The sequence below is a fragment of the Oncorhynchus clarkii genome, chromosome 19, assembly GCF_045791955.1.
Source record: "Oncorhynchus clarkii lewisi isolate Uvic-CL-2024 chromosome 19, UVic_Ocla_1.0, whole genome shotgun sequence".
Taxonomy (NCBI): domain Eukaryota; kingdom Metazoa; phylum Chordata; class Actinopteri; order Salmoniformes; family Salmonidae; genus Oncorhynchus; species Oncorhynchus clarkii.
In genome coordinates, this window is record NC_092165.1 from 22,255,177 (window position 1) to 22,272,046 (window position 16,870).

Genomic DNA, 16,870 nt, shown 5'->3' on the forward strand with positions numbered 1-16,870 from the left:
AACGGATGGCACTGTGATAAACTACATCCAGTTTGCGGAGTAGAGTGTTGGAAGCTATTTTGTAGATGACATCGCCGAAGTCGAAGATCGGTAGTATAGTCAGTTTTACTAGGGTAAGTTTGGCGGCGTGAGTGAAGGAACCTTTGTTGCGGAATAGAAAGCCGACTAGATTGGAGATGTTCTTCTAAAGAAGATTGCTTCTTTAATCAGAAAAACAGTTTTCAGCTGTGCTAACATAATCGCAAAAGTGTTTTCTAATGATCAATTAGCCTTTTAAAATTATAAACTTGGATTAGCTAACCCAATGTGCCATTGGAACACAGGAGTGATGGTTGCTGATAATGGCCTCTGTACGCCTATATAGATATTCCATAAAACATTTGCCGTTTCCAGCTACAATTGTCATTTACAACATTAACATGTCTACACTGTATTTCAGATCAATTTGATTTTTTTTTTAAATGGACCATTTTTTTTGCTTTTCTTTCAAATACAAGGACATTTCCAAGTGACCCCAAACTTTTGAACGGCAGTGTAGATGTTCCAAAAAAGGGAGAAATATTTGTATCAGGGTCCACCTGACATTTTAATACTCTTCTCAAAATAACTGAGTCATTCTGATCTATACAATATATTTCTACCTATAGAATATATTTCTATCCATCTGAATGTTCTGTAAAGTTGTTACCCTCATCAACCAGGCATCTATGATGCCAGTCTTGTGTTGCCCCCGCTGTTGTGTTGGCATTTAGTGAGAATTTGTAGGGTTTAAAAAGTGGTGTTTCATTCAGCTATCAATGAGTCTTAGGGAATTTCCTCTCCAACACCAAATTAACAATACCTATCTAGATCTCTCCCATATTCCCAAGAAAGCAATTTCTTCTGGTCAATGGTCAATAATAATAATAGGGAATGAATAGCAATTAGATTGCAGGACATGAAGAGATAGAACCTGCAAAGATTGACATCCATTGAATAAATTTATTCAAAGACATCAGCTGTGATAAAATCATTTTCAAAATATTGGGAACGCCGTTACAAAACATGTATATGGACACAGTCGAGATACAGTCAGACAGTCTGTTAATCTAGTTTTAGTTTCTGTCAAAGGAGACTGGAATAACACTTTTCTTTCATCAAGTTTATTCAGAGATATATTTTGAAGTAAGGGGGGGGGGGCAAACAAGAAGGCAACACAGCAAGTTATAGTAGCGCACCCAGGAATTGAACTGTGGAGGTCATTTGTCATCTGGAATTGGCAGCTTGACGAGATTCTGGTACTTGATATTACAGGTTATATAGTTAATTTTGGGTTGCACAATTCTGTTAACTTTCCCACTTTCCACACATCCCAGTTACCAGAATTTTGCAACCATAGCTAGAATGCTGTTCAGGTTTGAGATGCTCAGCCTCACTTCAGCATTCACTGGTGAGTCTGAGCCAGAGGATTCTTCCACCTCTCCAGTAGTCACCTTCGTCTGATGGGCAGAATGGAACATGATAGAAGCATTATTAGCTACTTTGTACATTTGTTATTGTTTCCTCAAGTGTTATATTAACAACAAATGTATTGCTACAACCTTAGTTTATTAGTGACGTATTTAAATGCATGTTTCATGAAAATACATTTTTCTTGAAGTACACCTTGGACAAGTAAGCCTTGTCTGAGCCGTAACAGCCCATAGGGGCAGGAGACTACAGTATGTCTTGATTCTGTAGCATGAGGCAGCTTGATGTACAAGACGCTAGTCTTTTGCATGTACAAGACACTAGTTGTCGCAAGGCCTTACCCGCAATACATCTCCTTAATGCTGAGTGCCAAGAAGAGAGGCATAAGTTCCCATTTTTAGAGTATTTGGTATGACTTGACTGTGGGTTGAACCCCCACCCTTCCAATCTCAGAGTGGACACTCTAATCGAAGACAGTACAGATTACAGATAGGCAGAGACAGTTTTTCCAATAGGCAATGTCATGGCGACTTTGGCTAGCTAAACTCATGTTCAGAAACAGGTAATCGGGTCTAACAGCCTTCTGCAGTCGAACTGTGCATGTCCAGGCCATCAAATCAAAGGCACTCCTTCGATATAAAGTTATTTTTTATGAAAATGAAAAAGTGTCTATTTGTCACTTCCACTAGGTTGGAGTAATAACATGTTCAACTACTTAAGAAATTGGCTCAAATCTAGGTTGTCCTTTACATTATTAAGAGAAAATTAGCAATGGAAACATTTTTTTAAACTTCTCTCATTGACTTCTCAAACCCCAAACCCCGCTCTGGTCTGCTTGGTCTGTTTCGCAAGCGTTCCCGGATGACACGCGATGTTGCGCCTCTGGATTTAGAAACTCTGTGCTCTAACCACAAGGCCACTGAGTTGCCTCATGTTTCATGAGAAAACGTCATTAAAACGTGAACAATGGATAAAGGTTAATTTGAGAGATGCCTTGGTAATTTGGAAATGAGTCATCTTTATTTGAGGGCAATTCATTCAAATACATGATGAGGGTTATAAGGGCAATCACACTGTCAGAAATGAAGTTAAGAGGAGGAATAACTGTGAGAATATACCAGTGGAGTATTTGTTCTTGTTGATGTGGCCATTCCATGGAAAGGGACAGAATGCTGTGAAAGGGATTTAAAATGAGAGAGCAGGTGAAACACTTGCAAAAGTATATCAAGGTCCATAATACATTTATTTGTGACTGCGATGTAGTCTGTGCAATCTACAGTTGTGAGCACTAAAACCTTTTTATAATCTGGTGCCACAGTACATGTTTTTGTGACAAACTATTACTATACTTATGCCAAACTACTGTATATTATTGGATACTACAGTAGTTGTTCCTGCCAAAGCCAGCACCTGGATCTAGGCGCACTCCTGTGCACAGGATTTTATATTGATGTATTGTTAGGATATGTTAAGGCCGTGTTGCACACACTTGCATTGTGGCAATTGTTCTACTAATACCACAGAACAACCCAATCTCATTCACCGGATACTTAAGCCATCTCCGCTTAGCACAGTCAACCTGGGGAACTTTTTAGTGCCCTCAACTGTATGACTAATGAGTAGAGGTGGCCCATCATGTTACCTTGACTCTAGCTTTGCCTGCCTTCCCTCCAGCAGCTGGCTGCTGGATATTGTTTCCTCCACCCACAGGAATAATCTGACAGGAGAGATTATGAGGAGAGGATGAGAGAGCCTAAATCACCATCATGGGTCATTGACATCAAGGTGTGAACACTGTTAAATGGGATGTATTTGGTGCATTGAGATATCTAGGTGTACGACACTATAAGACATACTACTGATACAACAGCAATGATATACCTGCATCAACATTGAAGCCTGGGGGCCTCCGATGCCATTTGCCTGTGGCAGAACTGCAAATAATGGTACAACCTGTAAAGATATGTTTAAACAGTCACACTGTAACACAGATTATTTTCAATAGAAACTCCTGATATCTCTAGGCTTCTGGTAAATGTTAGAGAAGTGAAGTTGGACAAAGGAGACAAACCCCATTGGCTAGTTGAGGAAGCTGTCCCTGTTGTAGTGGCATGCCATTGGCTGCTCCCACCTGTTCTACAGGAAGTGCCCCACTCTGCTGAAGAGCACCAATGGGGACCAGCTGGGGAATAGTTTAGACCAGGAGAAACAGTTTATATTAGAAATATGACATGTTAGAGAGGTAGCCCATAGTACAGATGCTGGTTCAAAAGTTACTTTTTAAAATGCCTGTACTGCAGCACCAGTGCATCGTCTATATGATTCTCTAGTAAGTTTGCTTGCAATCATCTAACAAAAATCTATGTAATTAAATATATAAGTTATATTTCTGAAATATGCCACTGATGGTGTAGTTATATTCACTTTGCAGTTTTTTTAAACCTGTGCTGCAGCGCAGGGACACTTTTTAACCACCCACACTGTATACGTACCTGTGCCAGAAAGGGTCGCCCATTTAAGGCAAGCCCATTCATAACCCCTGGGTTAACAGCATTACCGACCATGCCTACATTCACAACTCCTCCATTGCCACCACCACCACCCTGGGGAGTAATGCACATTATCCTATTACTTAGCTCATAATGCCTTAACTTCTCTCACTGAGTCATACTGTCCACACTATTTCTTTATACTGTATTGATACATTTGTGTATTATATTGTATTTATGTATAACATTATTGTAAAAAATACTCTCAGTGATTGTAAAGAAGCTCAGAAAGTAAATGTATATTAAGACAATTTTATCAACAATATCTTATTGTTAAGATGTTTAAGAAACACACAATACCTCACCACTACCTGAAGACTGTCCTCCAGCCGCCACCTACAAATGAAACCAGGAAAGCACAGTGGACGCTATCAGACCTGGGTCTCAAATTCTTGAAAAATAATTTCAAATACTTTGTGCCTGTTTGAGCTTGCCTACATGTAGTTAAATTAACTTTAAAAAGTCCCAAAACTGGAAACCCTGAATCTGAATGTGCCAAATCTGGCACTACTAGCAAACTCAAGCAAATGCTCAATGTATTCGAAAGGATTTCCAAGTATTTGAACCCAGGCTATGGTAGCTACAGTATTGAATAAATATTTAAATGTGTCTTACCAGGAGAGGCATTGTCTGAAAGATGATCCACAGCATACAAAACATGTTGCTCTGCTTTACCAAACAAAAAAAGAAAGTCAGAAAAGCATCTCATTGTTGGAAACATATAACCGATAGGAGCAATAACCCTGTGTCATAAATTTTCAATCAATACAAAATCAATACTTGAAATGTGATTAAATTGCATGAAGGCTGTTCCATGAAAATGGTTAAGTTGTCATCTGTCATACCTCTGTGAATGATGGCAGTTTTTCAACTCACAAAGACACTTCTGAAGATGACATGTTGTTTCTAGTTTTGCTCTTATAAAGAGCCACTTCCTCCATGTCCACTGGTAACAGTCCAATCAGAATACAGCTCTAAATGTTGATCTCACAATTGTGGCTTGCTGACCCAAAGAGGGCCTTATTCAAAATCACATGGATTGCAAACCCAGACCAGGAATCTGAACCATATTATCATATTACGATTATGTCCTTATTATAAGCCTTTGTTGGATGAGTCAACTGTTCACCTGTGGTGGCTGTGTAAAATAGATGCCGGTTATTATTTTCATTTAAATTAAAAGAGACAAAGCATCACCACTGACGTGAAAGTGACATCACCAACCACAACTTATTACAATGACTTCCCTATTATGTCATTGTACAGTACAAATTATCAAATAAGAATATAAAGAAGGCTTAAGTGTAATTCAGTGTAACCTAAAAACTAAATACTGGAGTAGTTTCTCTTCATTGTATAAATGTATCATAGTATCATAGTGCATGAAATAACTTTATTGATTACATTTTCCTCGTGGGAGGGATCAATAAAGTTACATTCAATTCAATTGTGCATGAAGTAAAACAATCAAACAGGAATGTGATGAGATCCGATGAGGTCAACATTACTTTTATTAAAATCGTTAGTGAAGTAGCTACATCAGGCAAGACATAAAAAACAGTTACAGCATTCAACTCTTAGTAATTCTGTCAACATCATATGTTCTACTACATTTACTGCCATTAAAATGTATCTTTTTGACATAGAAATAAATACTATATTCAAGCTCAATTTATTGTGAGAGTCAATTATAAATGGTTTCCATACAAAAAATGCACCTGCATAAAACTATAGCTTTTTTATGTTTAAAATAAATACTGTAATATTTTGGCCAAAAAGTCAAGTGATTTGTTTCACCTGCATAGAAGTCCATTTTTGTTTTGTTTATTGTCATCTACAAAAAGCACTCGTAAACTTTCCCCCTCTTGGAATGTGTTCATAACACTGATATCATTGTAATTGTTTAAAAAATACAATCTCATCACCTACTCTACTAATACCACTATCAGCTATACAGTATCACAGAACATCCACATATTTATAGATCCAAATGTGCTTTACCTTGCAAGAGCAAGGCCACAATGTATTATTCCAATTTAGGCGCAATTTAGATGTTGGCCACTAAATTGCAGCAGTGTATGTGCAATGTTTTAGACTGATCCAAAGAACCGTTTAATTTCAATTCAAAATGTTGTATCAAGTCTGCCCAAATGTGCCTAATTGGTTTACATTTTCTAGTTCATGACTCTGCACTCTCCTCAAACAATAGCATGGTAGTATTTCACTGTAATAGCTACACTGTGTGGTGGATGAATCAGAATTAGTTGGGTAACAGATAATAAAGATGTCTTATCTGCATAATATGCTTACTTGTTATTAGAATGTTTCCCTTCGGACTCTGGTGTTGGCAGTTGCACTTCTTCCCTCAGCTGGGGTTCAGACAACTGGGGCCCAGAGAGGGGAGAGGTCAGGCTTGTCTTTCACATGTCCCTGGTGCTATGCAGAATATCAGAAAGGGAAGAGGACAGGAGGGAACATTGTCTTCATATGTGAATGTATCTGTTAAACCATGTGAAGGGATGGTGTGATTAATGGGGAACCAATTACTGGTTTCCACAATGTCTGTGCACCAGTCACTCCCTCCTTTGGCCTTGGGGGATGTGTGTGGTAGTGTCTAGAGTTGACAATTGATTTATGCCATTGGATGAGTTGGTGTTTTTGTACTAGGAGTAACAGGAACAAGATAGCAACCTCGTCTTAGGTGCCAAACTGAACAATAATTTATAGCGAATGTTATCTGGCTACGGGATACTCCTTTCTCATTTATAAAGTCTCACTTTGTGAACTGTTCCTAATATCTGTGGTTTGTTATGTCAACTAGGGGGTGGAACTTTGCTATAAAAAATCTCAGTAGCCATTGTGTTGCTACTCTCAACGGATCATTAGAAATGGTGAATCGTTGAAGGTCATTGCTATTGCAAAGCTCTTATTACTAAAGATTTAGTTTAAGTATAACTCTGACTTGTGTGATAAGTTTGTCTCTACTCATTTGATAGGAAAGAAATTAACCACCACAACTGTAATAAGACAACATGAACTATCCTCCTCTTCCATCTGACATAAGACATGGAAGGACAGTGGTCCATCCTCACTTTTACTTTTTAGTCAATTGTACTTTGCAGTAGCATGGTGGAACCGACCTGATTACTGCACATATACATCTGGGCTTTCTCCAATGGATGGGAGTTTTGGACAAACCAAGAAATTACTGGTCAAATCAGCATCCTCTCAGAAAACCCACCCCCAAAATCCTGTGCTTTGAAATAGGTCGTCCTTTGATTGGTTAAAGGTGATCTCATCACTGACAAGTTAGTTTTGAATAATGCCTCTCATTACAGTTTCAATAAGGAGCAATGCCAGACTGATATGTGAAGTTAAATAGAATGGTGAACACAGAGATCAGACTGGTTCCACCAGGCTAACTTTACAGAACATCCCAAAAACATACAGTTGAAATCAACACAAGTGACTCTCCAATTAAGGTAGGTGGTTCTGCCATAATTGAAGGTTATTTTGTTAAATGCTTATTTAAGCTGGTTGCTTGATGAGGTACTGATTGGACTCAGAAGAGCAGGTTGACATCCATGTCCTCTGCAAAGGGGGAAAATGGGAAATCACAAGAGATGACATCTTTACAAGAGTTCACAATGCAGGGTCATACTATCAAATGTGTGAAAGCACATGACCATGGTCCTTCTGTAAGCTACAGTAATGCAGCATTCATTCATTCACTCACATGTAACTACTACAACATTGCCAATGTCACGCAAGCCTCATTCTTTGGTCAATGAATTGCTTTCACTTTGTATAAGACTGCCACTCTTACCATCCTTGATGCCGAAGCAGTGGGTCCACTCCCTGAAGGACACATGTTTGTCTTTGTCTGCGTCACACTCCTGGAAGAAGCGGGAGGTACAATGCTCCATGGGGACTAACGAGACCCTCAAGGGGGCCAGCTCAGAGTGGGACAGGAACCTGGATAGGAACACCAGTGTCATGTTCATAAGCCTATGCAATGGAGAACGTTTTTAAACATTTTGCAACAGAAAACAAAAATGTGTCTCTAATTGTGCATTACTGGCACATAGATCACCAACAAACTAACATGGTCCAAGCACAACAAGACAGTCACGAAGAGGGCACGACAAATCCTATTCCCCCTAAGAGGACTGGCATGGGTCCTCAGATCCTCAAGGGTTTTACAGCTGCACCATTGAGAGCATCCTGACGAGTTGCATCACTGCCTGGTATGGCAACTGTTCGGCATCCGACCGCAATGCACTACAGAGGGTAGTGCGTATGGCCCAGTACATGACTGGGGCCAAGCTTCCTGCCATCCAGCACCTCTATACCAGGTGGTGTCAGAGGAAGGCCCTAAAAATTGTCAAAGACTCCAGCCACCCTAGTCATAGACTGTTCTCTCTCCTTCCGCACGGCAAGCGGTACCGGAGTGCCAAGTCTAGGTCCAAGAGGCTTCTTAACAGCTTCTACCCCCAAGCCATAAGACTCCTGAATAGCTAATCAAATGGCAACCCAGACTATTTGCATTACCCCCTCCTTCTACGCTGCTGCTACTCTCTGTTATTATCTATGCATAGTCACTTTAATAACTCTACCTACATGTACAGATTATCTCAATTACCTCAACATCGGTGCCCCTGCACATTGACTCTGTACCGGTACCCCCTGTATATGTCCCCGCTATTGTTATTTACTGCTGCTCTTTAATTATTTGGTATTCTTATCTCTTACTTTCTTTATTTTTTCTTATAACTGCATTGTTGTTTAAGGGCTTGTAGGTAAGCATTTCACTGTACCTGATGTATTAGTCGCATGTGACAAATACACTTTGATTTGATTTTGAAATCGTGCTTACCTGTTTCACTCCATTTTATTCCATTGGGGATTGCATATGGGGGAGTCTGACCCCAAAACTGGAACCGATTCACACACAGTCTGAACTGGATTTACCCAAAGGGACTAATTCCAGTAATATCCCAGCTGTGCTTCCACTTGTGTCACCCACTCTATGGGGCTTTAAGGTATACTCTAATAATCTCATATTAGATTCAGACCCACCATGTATCTGATTCACAATGAGAACCGTAATCAGAGAACCGAACCGTAATGTCTTGTGTAGATGAACAGCTACAAGTGAAGCTATTCACTCTTGAATCATGTCAAAGACATATAGCTACACTTCTTTAATATTGGCCTGCTGCACTAGGCGTGTAACTTTTTACAGACGCTCATATTAATTTCAATGAAAGCTTGGCGTAAGCAAGAGGATCTTGCTTCTCAGTGTAAAATTACGTTCTGGTTCTTTTTCATGATTATGACATCAACAAACAAATGCATCTTTCTCCTGAAGTACTGTACCTGTCAGAAGGGTGCTGGTCCATCTGAGCAAACTGCCAGTGCACGGGATAGATGTACATGTTGTAGTTCTTCTCAAAGTCCTGGGCCAGCAACTCAATGGGGTGGTCGCCGGCATGGAGGCGCCTCTCACTCTCGTGGATCTTTCTCACCTGGGAGATTGACATCATCATTTATGGTCACACATGAATATAAAAGTTGTATTGAATTGAATATGAATATGTGCTAACAAGAAAATCAGTTGTGAGGTGCTGGTGATTTTATGTCTTTGAGATGTATACTATCAATCACTAAGAATGCAGTTGGTTAAACTTCATAAAGCCCCTTTATATGAATATAAATTATTTTGAAAACATAAATAATTAACTTCTTGACCATACTTGAGACGCAGACGTCTCAAGTATGCCCCTGGAAATGCAAATGCGCTACGCTAAATGCTAAATGTACTCGTTACAACTCAATCTTTGATCAAAATTCACAAGCAGGGTATTGAATTAAAGCTACACTCGTTGTGAACCTAGCCAGCAAGTCAGATTTTTAAAATGCTTTTCGGCGAAAGCATGAGAAGCTATTATCTGATAGCATGCACCCCCCAAAATGCCAGCACGACACGTAAACAACAGATTTTGCGGTAGCCGGCGCTACCCAAAACGCAGAAATAAAATATAAAACATTCATTACCTTTGACGAGCTTCTTTCTTGGCACTCCTATATGCCCCATAAACATCACTATTGGGTCTTTTTTTCCGTTTAAATCGGTCCATATATACCCAAAATAGCTTTGTATGGAAGCTGTGTCATTCAGAAAAAAACATTGTTTTTAAACGCTGCGTAATTTTTTAAAATTAAAAAAGTCAACGATAAACTTTCACAAAACACTTCGAAATCCTTTTGTAATCCAACTTTAGGTATTAGTAAACGTTTATAATCTATCAAAATGATTACAGGGCGATGTATTTTCAATAGGTCTTCGCTTGCAAATCAATGGCTGCTAATGTCTTCATCAACTACATCCGGGTGAAGACTGGGAAAATGGATGCCAGATAGATGGATTTTCCAACAATTAATTCAATTGAAAATGAGGACAATGGCGACATCGTGTGGAATTTGTATGAATTGCAGGCAGGTCGATATTAAATTCTGTTCTCTTTTAACAACTCGTGGAAGTGACTTATGGAAATTATTTTTAGCTTTCAGAGAGCAGTTTTTCTTGCGTTTTTCAATGAAACACACGATCTGTTATAGTCACAGCCGTGATTTAACCAGTTTTATAAACTTCAGAGTGTTTTCTATCCACACATACTAATCATATGCATATACTATATTCCTGGCATGAGTAGCAGGACGCTGAAAAGTTGCGCGATTTTTAACAGAATGTTCGAAAAAGGAGGGGGTAGAAGTAAGAGGTTTTAAACTACTATAACCCCTTTATAGATGGTATGTCTAATGTAAAGTGTTACCCTCATATTTTAAGCTTATAGTTAAGTGTGTCCATAAGAGAGTTTTTTTTTTCAAATCTATGGATCCAATGATATTCAATTAAATAAAAATGTATAAAAATGAAATCCAAATAAAAAAATATGTTTACTCACTCTGATGCGTTGCTTGGGGGTGAGGAAGCCAGGGGACATGGAGTCATGTTCATAGAGATGCAGCAAGACGTTCTTCAGCCAGTCGCGCATACGCAGAGGAAACTGGACCAGTTCGCCAGTCATACACGGTGCTATGACTAACAGAGAGAGTAAGGTAGGGGAAGAAAGAGAGAGAGTGAGAAAGAGAGGAGAGGAAGAGACAAGGTAAGATGAGGGAATTATATAGAGTGTGAGAAACAAACGAGAGAGAGAAATAAAAATATATGGAGCAGAAGAAATTGACAAAAATGTGTTATACTTTATGTAGTTATTTCATGTTAGTTACTTTATTGGTCAGAAACTGTAGAGGTGGTCTGACTATAGTTGTCTTACATTTGCAGACTCCAGTGTAGTCCAGGTGAAGTCTATGGCCTCTCTTGGTGCCTTCCAGGTTGCACTTAGTGGCAAAGAACTCACAGGGTGTGTAGGTGACATTGTCAGTTCCACATACCTGCATGAAAGATAAATGAGTTCATGAGTTATGGATTTAACAAAGAACATGCTTCAGATAAAGATATTGTAGTGATCCTGCTCTTGGTAAGCAACTAAGCATCACATATTTCCAATATAGTCAACTCTATCGGGACTGAGGCTAGTGCACCTGTCTTAGGAACAGAGGTCTGCAGATACAATTCTAGACAGAACCAACAGCTCCCCAATGTTGCTAGAATATCATGTCAGGGTTGTACCTACCATTGCCAGATTCGTGGCATTTTTCCTTCAAGTTTCCTCGAAATACAGATGTAGGATCAGAATACTTATCCAAATCTGAACTTTTATAGAGGCATAGTTCTGTGGTACCGATCTTATCAATTGCCAGAGTTATCTCTGGAACTTTCATTGTGCACACCTGTCCCCTGTTCCCACTGATTGTATTTGTATATATGTGTCCTTTGTTCACCATAGTGGGGTCGATTATTGTTATAATGTCCGTTGGTGCGTGTGAGTACCTGTGCTGTGTGTTTTGGGCTTTCGTGCCCTTGTGGATTGTGCAGATGATTACGGGTCTAGTCCCGTGTGATAATCATTGTGCGTTAGTGTTATTTATTTTAGGTACTCCTCGCTCTTTTAGGGGGGTTTCAACCCTGTGTTTTTGTCACGTGTTTGTTTGGTCTTCGTCCCCGTGCCTTTACACCACACGCTGTAATTTGCATTCCTGAGCCTGTCTCCCGAATCTCTTCATACCAACGTAACATCAATTTCCATGGTCTGAACCTAATAGCAACTTTTCCCAAATGTTTTGAAAGGAACTCCTTTCGTATTGTTTATGTTTATTCGACAGGATAGAGAGAACGTGCTAGAGCAGTGGGTCAGGTTCAACCCATGCTCGCAGCAGTACATACTGTATAGTATTGTAACATACTGTATAGTTTTGTAACATACTGTATAGTATTGGGTTTATAAGTGGGGATATCGACTCTGCGGCTCAAGCATGCTTTTGGGGCACAGTCGATAGCGTGCTGGACTTCGGGCTAGAAGGTCGAGGGTTTGAGACCTGCTCCATGCCTGATCATTACAGTATATTTGATTCAGAGGCAATTTAAAACTCTGAAACGCACCTGGCCACCCCAAGGACCACTGTTCATACTCACATGATCATAGTCAGTGACACTCTGTGGGCAGGCAGAAGGCTCATGACACACACACACAGGCTTCTTCTCCTTGTTGAGTTTACAGGTCTTTCCATGTTTACAACGGAAGTTCTCACAGGGGTCTAAAAGAGAAAAAAAATACCTAATAACACTCATGCCCTATAATTTTGTAACAGTGGAACATTGATGTGAACATTGTTTATTTTCTGCTAGATTCACTAAGGCATTGTATTTATACTTTGTCCATGTGTTATTAATGTTTTAATCATGTCTTAATTATGATTCACAAGAATGTACATTGGTTATAGATGTCAATGGAAACCCCAGCACTACCACCACAGCCATTACCCCCTGCATTCCATTGCCATTTGAGTTTGTACTGTGCTCGAATTCAACATGAGCTCGCTCATTGACCCCTTAATCCAGCGGAGACGAGAGGGAGTTTGTTTTGGTAGCGTGGCACTATTCTTCTGGGAGTGTTAGTGAAAAGGCCCAGTCAGCAGATTCCTGGTGTGTATGTGTGTGTGTGTGCGTGCCTTGCTGAGATTTACACTTACCGGCAGCGGACGCTTGGGGTCTGTATAGGCTGGCCGCCAAAGAGGGCCTGGTGCTGGGGTAGAGGTCCACTGTCGCCCTGATCTGGACCGGGTTCATTCCCACCAGAGGAGCCTGGGTAGGAAACGGAAGGTGAAATCTCAATAGAGGTCAACAAACCACCCACAGATGTTAATAGATAAGATGTGGGCTGCATTTTAAATTACACCCTATTTCCTATATTGTATAGTACACACATTTTGGGAATCTCTGGGAATAGAGTAGATCCATCCATGGATTTAATTTCAAATAGGTCACCTGCAGAAAAGGGCCTAGCTTTATATAGGGGTTACATGGTTCAATGTAGGTTGAAGTTTTAGGATGACATTGCATTATAGCTAATGGGCGATATGTGATGAGTGTTACCCATTTCCCTGCTCTTCTCCTCTTGGGCTTGTATACAGCACTGTCGGTGGTACGGTAGTGCTCCTTCACGCCCTCATCTCCCTGGTGGTCTGGGACTCCCTCTCCTGGTGGGGCCTCATCCCTCTGTAGGGGGTGCTTCCTCACTCTCTGGTTCTTCTTCTGCTTCCTGGCTTTGCCTCTGGTGTGACTGGCACTCTTGTTTATGTTCTTCTCCTCCTTCTCTTCTCCCCCTTCTACAGAAAGATGTGTCTCATCAAGATCCACACTGTTCTTTGTCTCTTGGAGTTCAGTGTCTGTGTCTGCGTCTTTATTGGTCCCCTTTTCTTGGGAATCGTACTTGTACTGGCCGAGCACTTCCTGGCTCTCAGTGAACTCGGCGTCTTGTATGTCTGGCTGGGACTCATAGTCATCAGTGGCAGTGGGGATTTCGTCATCCTTGCTAGCTTGTTCTTCTTTCTCCTCCACCTCGGCCTCCACTTTCTTATTTGAAAGGAACTGGGGAGCGAGGGGTTTCCCTTCCTCAAGCTCAGTTTCAAGAGGCTCTGTGTTGTCGCTGTCGCTGGCGTAGTCCAGATCCTCTAGAATCTCAGGCTTGGTGTTGCTGTCCGTCTCTTCAACTTGAACCTCTTCCTCTACTCCTCTGTCCCCGACCACATGTTCCTCCTCGTCCTCTTTCTCCCTCTTCTCCTCATCCTCAACTGACTCCTCCTCATCCTCCATCGCCTTCACCTTTTCCGCCTCTTTCTCTGCCTCCACATCCACCTCTACCACCTCCTCATCTTCCTCCTCCTTTTCCAAGTCTCCCACCTCTTCTTCTCCCTCCTCCTCCTCCTCCTCTTCAGACTGTGTCTCCTCAGACTCGATCTTTCCCTCCTCCTCTTCTTCCTCCTCCTCCACCTCTTCTTCCTCTGACTCCCCCTGGAGGAGGTCCACCAGTGCCTTATCTCTCAGCAGGACGGGGGTGCTCCTCTTACCACTGTCGGACACCTCAAACACCCCTCCCTCATTGGAGGGACCCACATTAACATTAGCATTGTCCTCATAGCTTATGTCCTCGTCCTCCTGCTCCTGACTGCTAGACTCAAAGGTCATGAAGGTCGGCAGGACTTCCCCCTCATTGACATCATCTGGAACAATGTCCTTGGAAAACAAAATGAAAAGTTTCTGGAAAAACATTTTGTAAATATAACAAAAGATATAGCTTCTGGACAAACTTTTGCCATTCATATAATGAAAGGTACATTTTCTGGAGAATCCTTGTCAATGTGTTCTGTTTTTATAGAGATGGGGTTTATTTACAGTATGGAACCTATTTAAAATACAGGAGTTGGATGCACTTTACCTTCTGTTTAGCTATGTGTGAGGACTTGGACAAAGCTTCATGTTTGTCGTGAGGTTTGCCTTTGACCTTGGGAATAGCAAATAATTCTTTATAAAACATCATTAGACTTGTGGTTGTTCAACAGGGCTACAATGATTGGCATCATACACTATTATTAAAAAGCTGTTCATAAAGTAAGAGTGGATTTATCAGTACTTACAGACACAGCAAATGCTGAGGCCAATAGCCAAAGGGATATTAAACGGGTCTTCATACCTATGACGACATCAAATTAAATGGAATATATTATTTATTAGTATTTATAATTGAGTATAAAGTTTAAAGGACCAGTGCAGTCAAAATACATTTTCCCTTTGTTTTGTATCATACGAGTGGGACTTTTTATTGCTCAATCTAATTTGAGCTGATTTAATATTTTCAATAGGCCTAACGGACGCATGCTCAAACTTGTGCACTTTTAATTGACTGAAATTATTGAGATAAAGTGTCACAAACAAAATAATTTAACAACAGGCCAGGTGATCTTTTTTCACATGCAAATAGACATTTTCGGGAAGTGCTCAAGGCTTGCCATTCCATGACAACAGCATTTATTTTTCAACAATGCTTTGAAGCAATTATCAGTCCTTTACAGCACAAATATACACAGAGTAGGCTAATAAGGCTAATAAGTCCTTCATTTTGGGTCATGTTCAGTTAAAAATATTTTCTAATCAATATTTCCAAGTCATATTCTTGAAGATCAAGGGGTATGTATTTAATCAACTGAAATGACTAGAAATCTGACAGATGTTGTTTAACATAAAGATATAGCCCAATCGTATTATTATTTGTATTGAAGTAGAAAGCAATGGGTTAGAAATATACCTAACCCATAAAGTAAAATGCAACATCCATTATTGGCCAGCTAAACTCTAACATTGATTGATCCTGCAATAGATGTTGTTCAATTGGTAATATTCCTTTGTGTCTTCTACTAATGCCTCTTAATAGGAAAGTAATCAGATTATGTTACTGAGTTTGGGTAATCCAAAAATGACATTACTGATACAAGTTTGGGCAGGTAACTAGTAACTTTAATGATTTCTATTTAGAAAGTAACCTATCAAACCCTGTCGGTTCAACACAACTATGGAGAATTCAAATCCCGCCCCAAGCCGACCCCAATGGATACCGACTGAAATGGCCCATGGCAGACCACCCAGACCTCCACCCGCAAGGTAGTCTGGGTATTATGCACACTGTGCGCTGCCTAATGACCCTCTCCTGTCCCAGCTGTAAGCACACTGTGGGCTACACTGGGAGAAGTGACATCCAAGCTATAAAACCTCACAAATGTGTGTGGTGATGCCCAACTTGCCGCAGCGCAAATATCCCCTACAGTCAATCCTTTAAAAAATGCCCAAGACGCTGCCAAACCCATGGTCGAGTGGGCAGGTACACCGCTAAATAACCCTTACCACTTGCTGCTGTATGCCAGGGGGATAGCCTTCACAAGCCAGTAGGCGAGACGTTGCTTAAAGAGCGCCCTGCTACAGGCTGGATTAGCTAAACAGACAAAAAGCTGGTCACATAACCGGTTATCTCGAGTCCGCTCAAAGTGCGTGCATAAAGCTAGTACTGGACAGGGCATGAAACCTCTGTTGCTCTACAGAAGCAAAAGGAGGAGGTGAAAAGGAAAATAAGCTCAAAGGCTAAAGACATGTAAGTCATAACCATGAAGGCCACATTAGGATACAACGTCATCTTAGAGTCGCCAGGGGTGAACAGGAACGCTGTACGGAAAAGGCGTGGAGGCCCCCAACACATTTAGCCGAGGCTAAAGCCATGAGCAGAGATCTCTTGCAGGAGATGATCTTCAGATCCACCAACTCCAGAGGCTCAAAGGGGGCAGCACACAATGCCTCCAAAACCAGAGCTAAATCCCATGTGGGCCCAAAAGGTACAGCAGGGTCCAAGACCACTGGTGCG

The 16,870-nt window shown here is 40.8% G+C and overlaps 2 protein-coding genes across 2 annotated transcripts; both read right to left on the bottom strand.

The window, feature by feature from the left end:
• Positions 1 to 1,183: 1,183 nt before the first annotated feature.
• On the bottom strand, positions 1,184 to 4,893 carry LOC139374166 (uncharacterized). The gene is made up of 9 exons (XM_071115177.1): positions 4,844 to 4,893; positions 4,614 to 4,667; positions 4,299 to 4,334; positions 3,942 to 4,052; positions 3,521 to 3,631; positions 3,331 to 3,402; positions 3,092 to 3,166; positions 2,568 to 2,621; positions 1,184 to 1,478 (listed from the first exon to the last, which is right to left on the bottom strand). The coding sequence occupies exons 2-9, from the start codon at positions 4,656 to 4,658 to the stop codon at positions 1,356 to 1,358; spliced, it is 627 nt and encodes a 208-aa protein (XP_070971278.1). The 5' UTR covers positions 4,659 to 4,667; positions 4,844 to 4,893; the 3' UTR covers positions 1,184 to 1,355.
• A 2,478-nt stretch (positions 4,894 to 7,371) lies between these two features.
• On the bottom strand, positions 7,372 to 15,152 carry LOC139374167 (SPARC-like protein 1). The gene is made up of 10 exons (XM_071115179.1): positions 15,099 to 15,152; positions 14,900 to 14,965; positions 13,558 to 14,697; positions 13,155 to 13,266; positions 12,598 to 12,719; positions 11,339 to 11,456; positions 10,967 to 11,103; positions 9,378 to 9,526; positions 7,825 to 7,973; positions 7,372 to 7,589 (listed from the first exon to the last, which is right to left on the bottom strand). Exons 1-10 carry the CDS (start codon positions 15,150 to 15,152, stop codon positions 7,561 to 7,563), a joined length of 2,076 nt encoding a protein of 691 aa, XP_070971280.1. The 3' UTR covers positions 7,372 to 7,560.
• Positions 15,153 to 16,870: the final 1,718 nt, after the last annotated feature.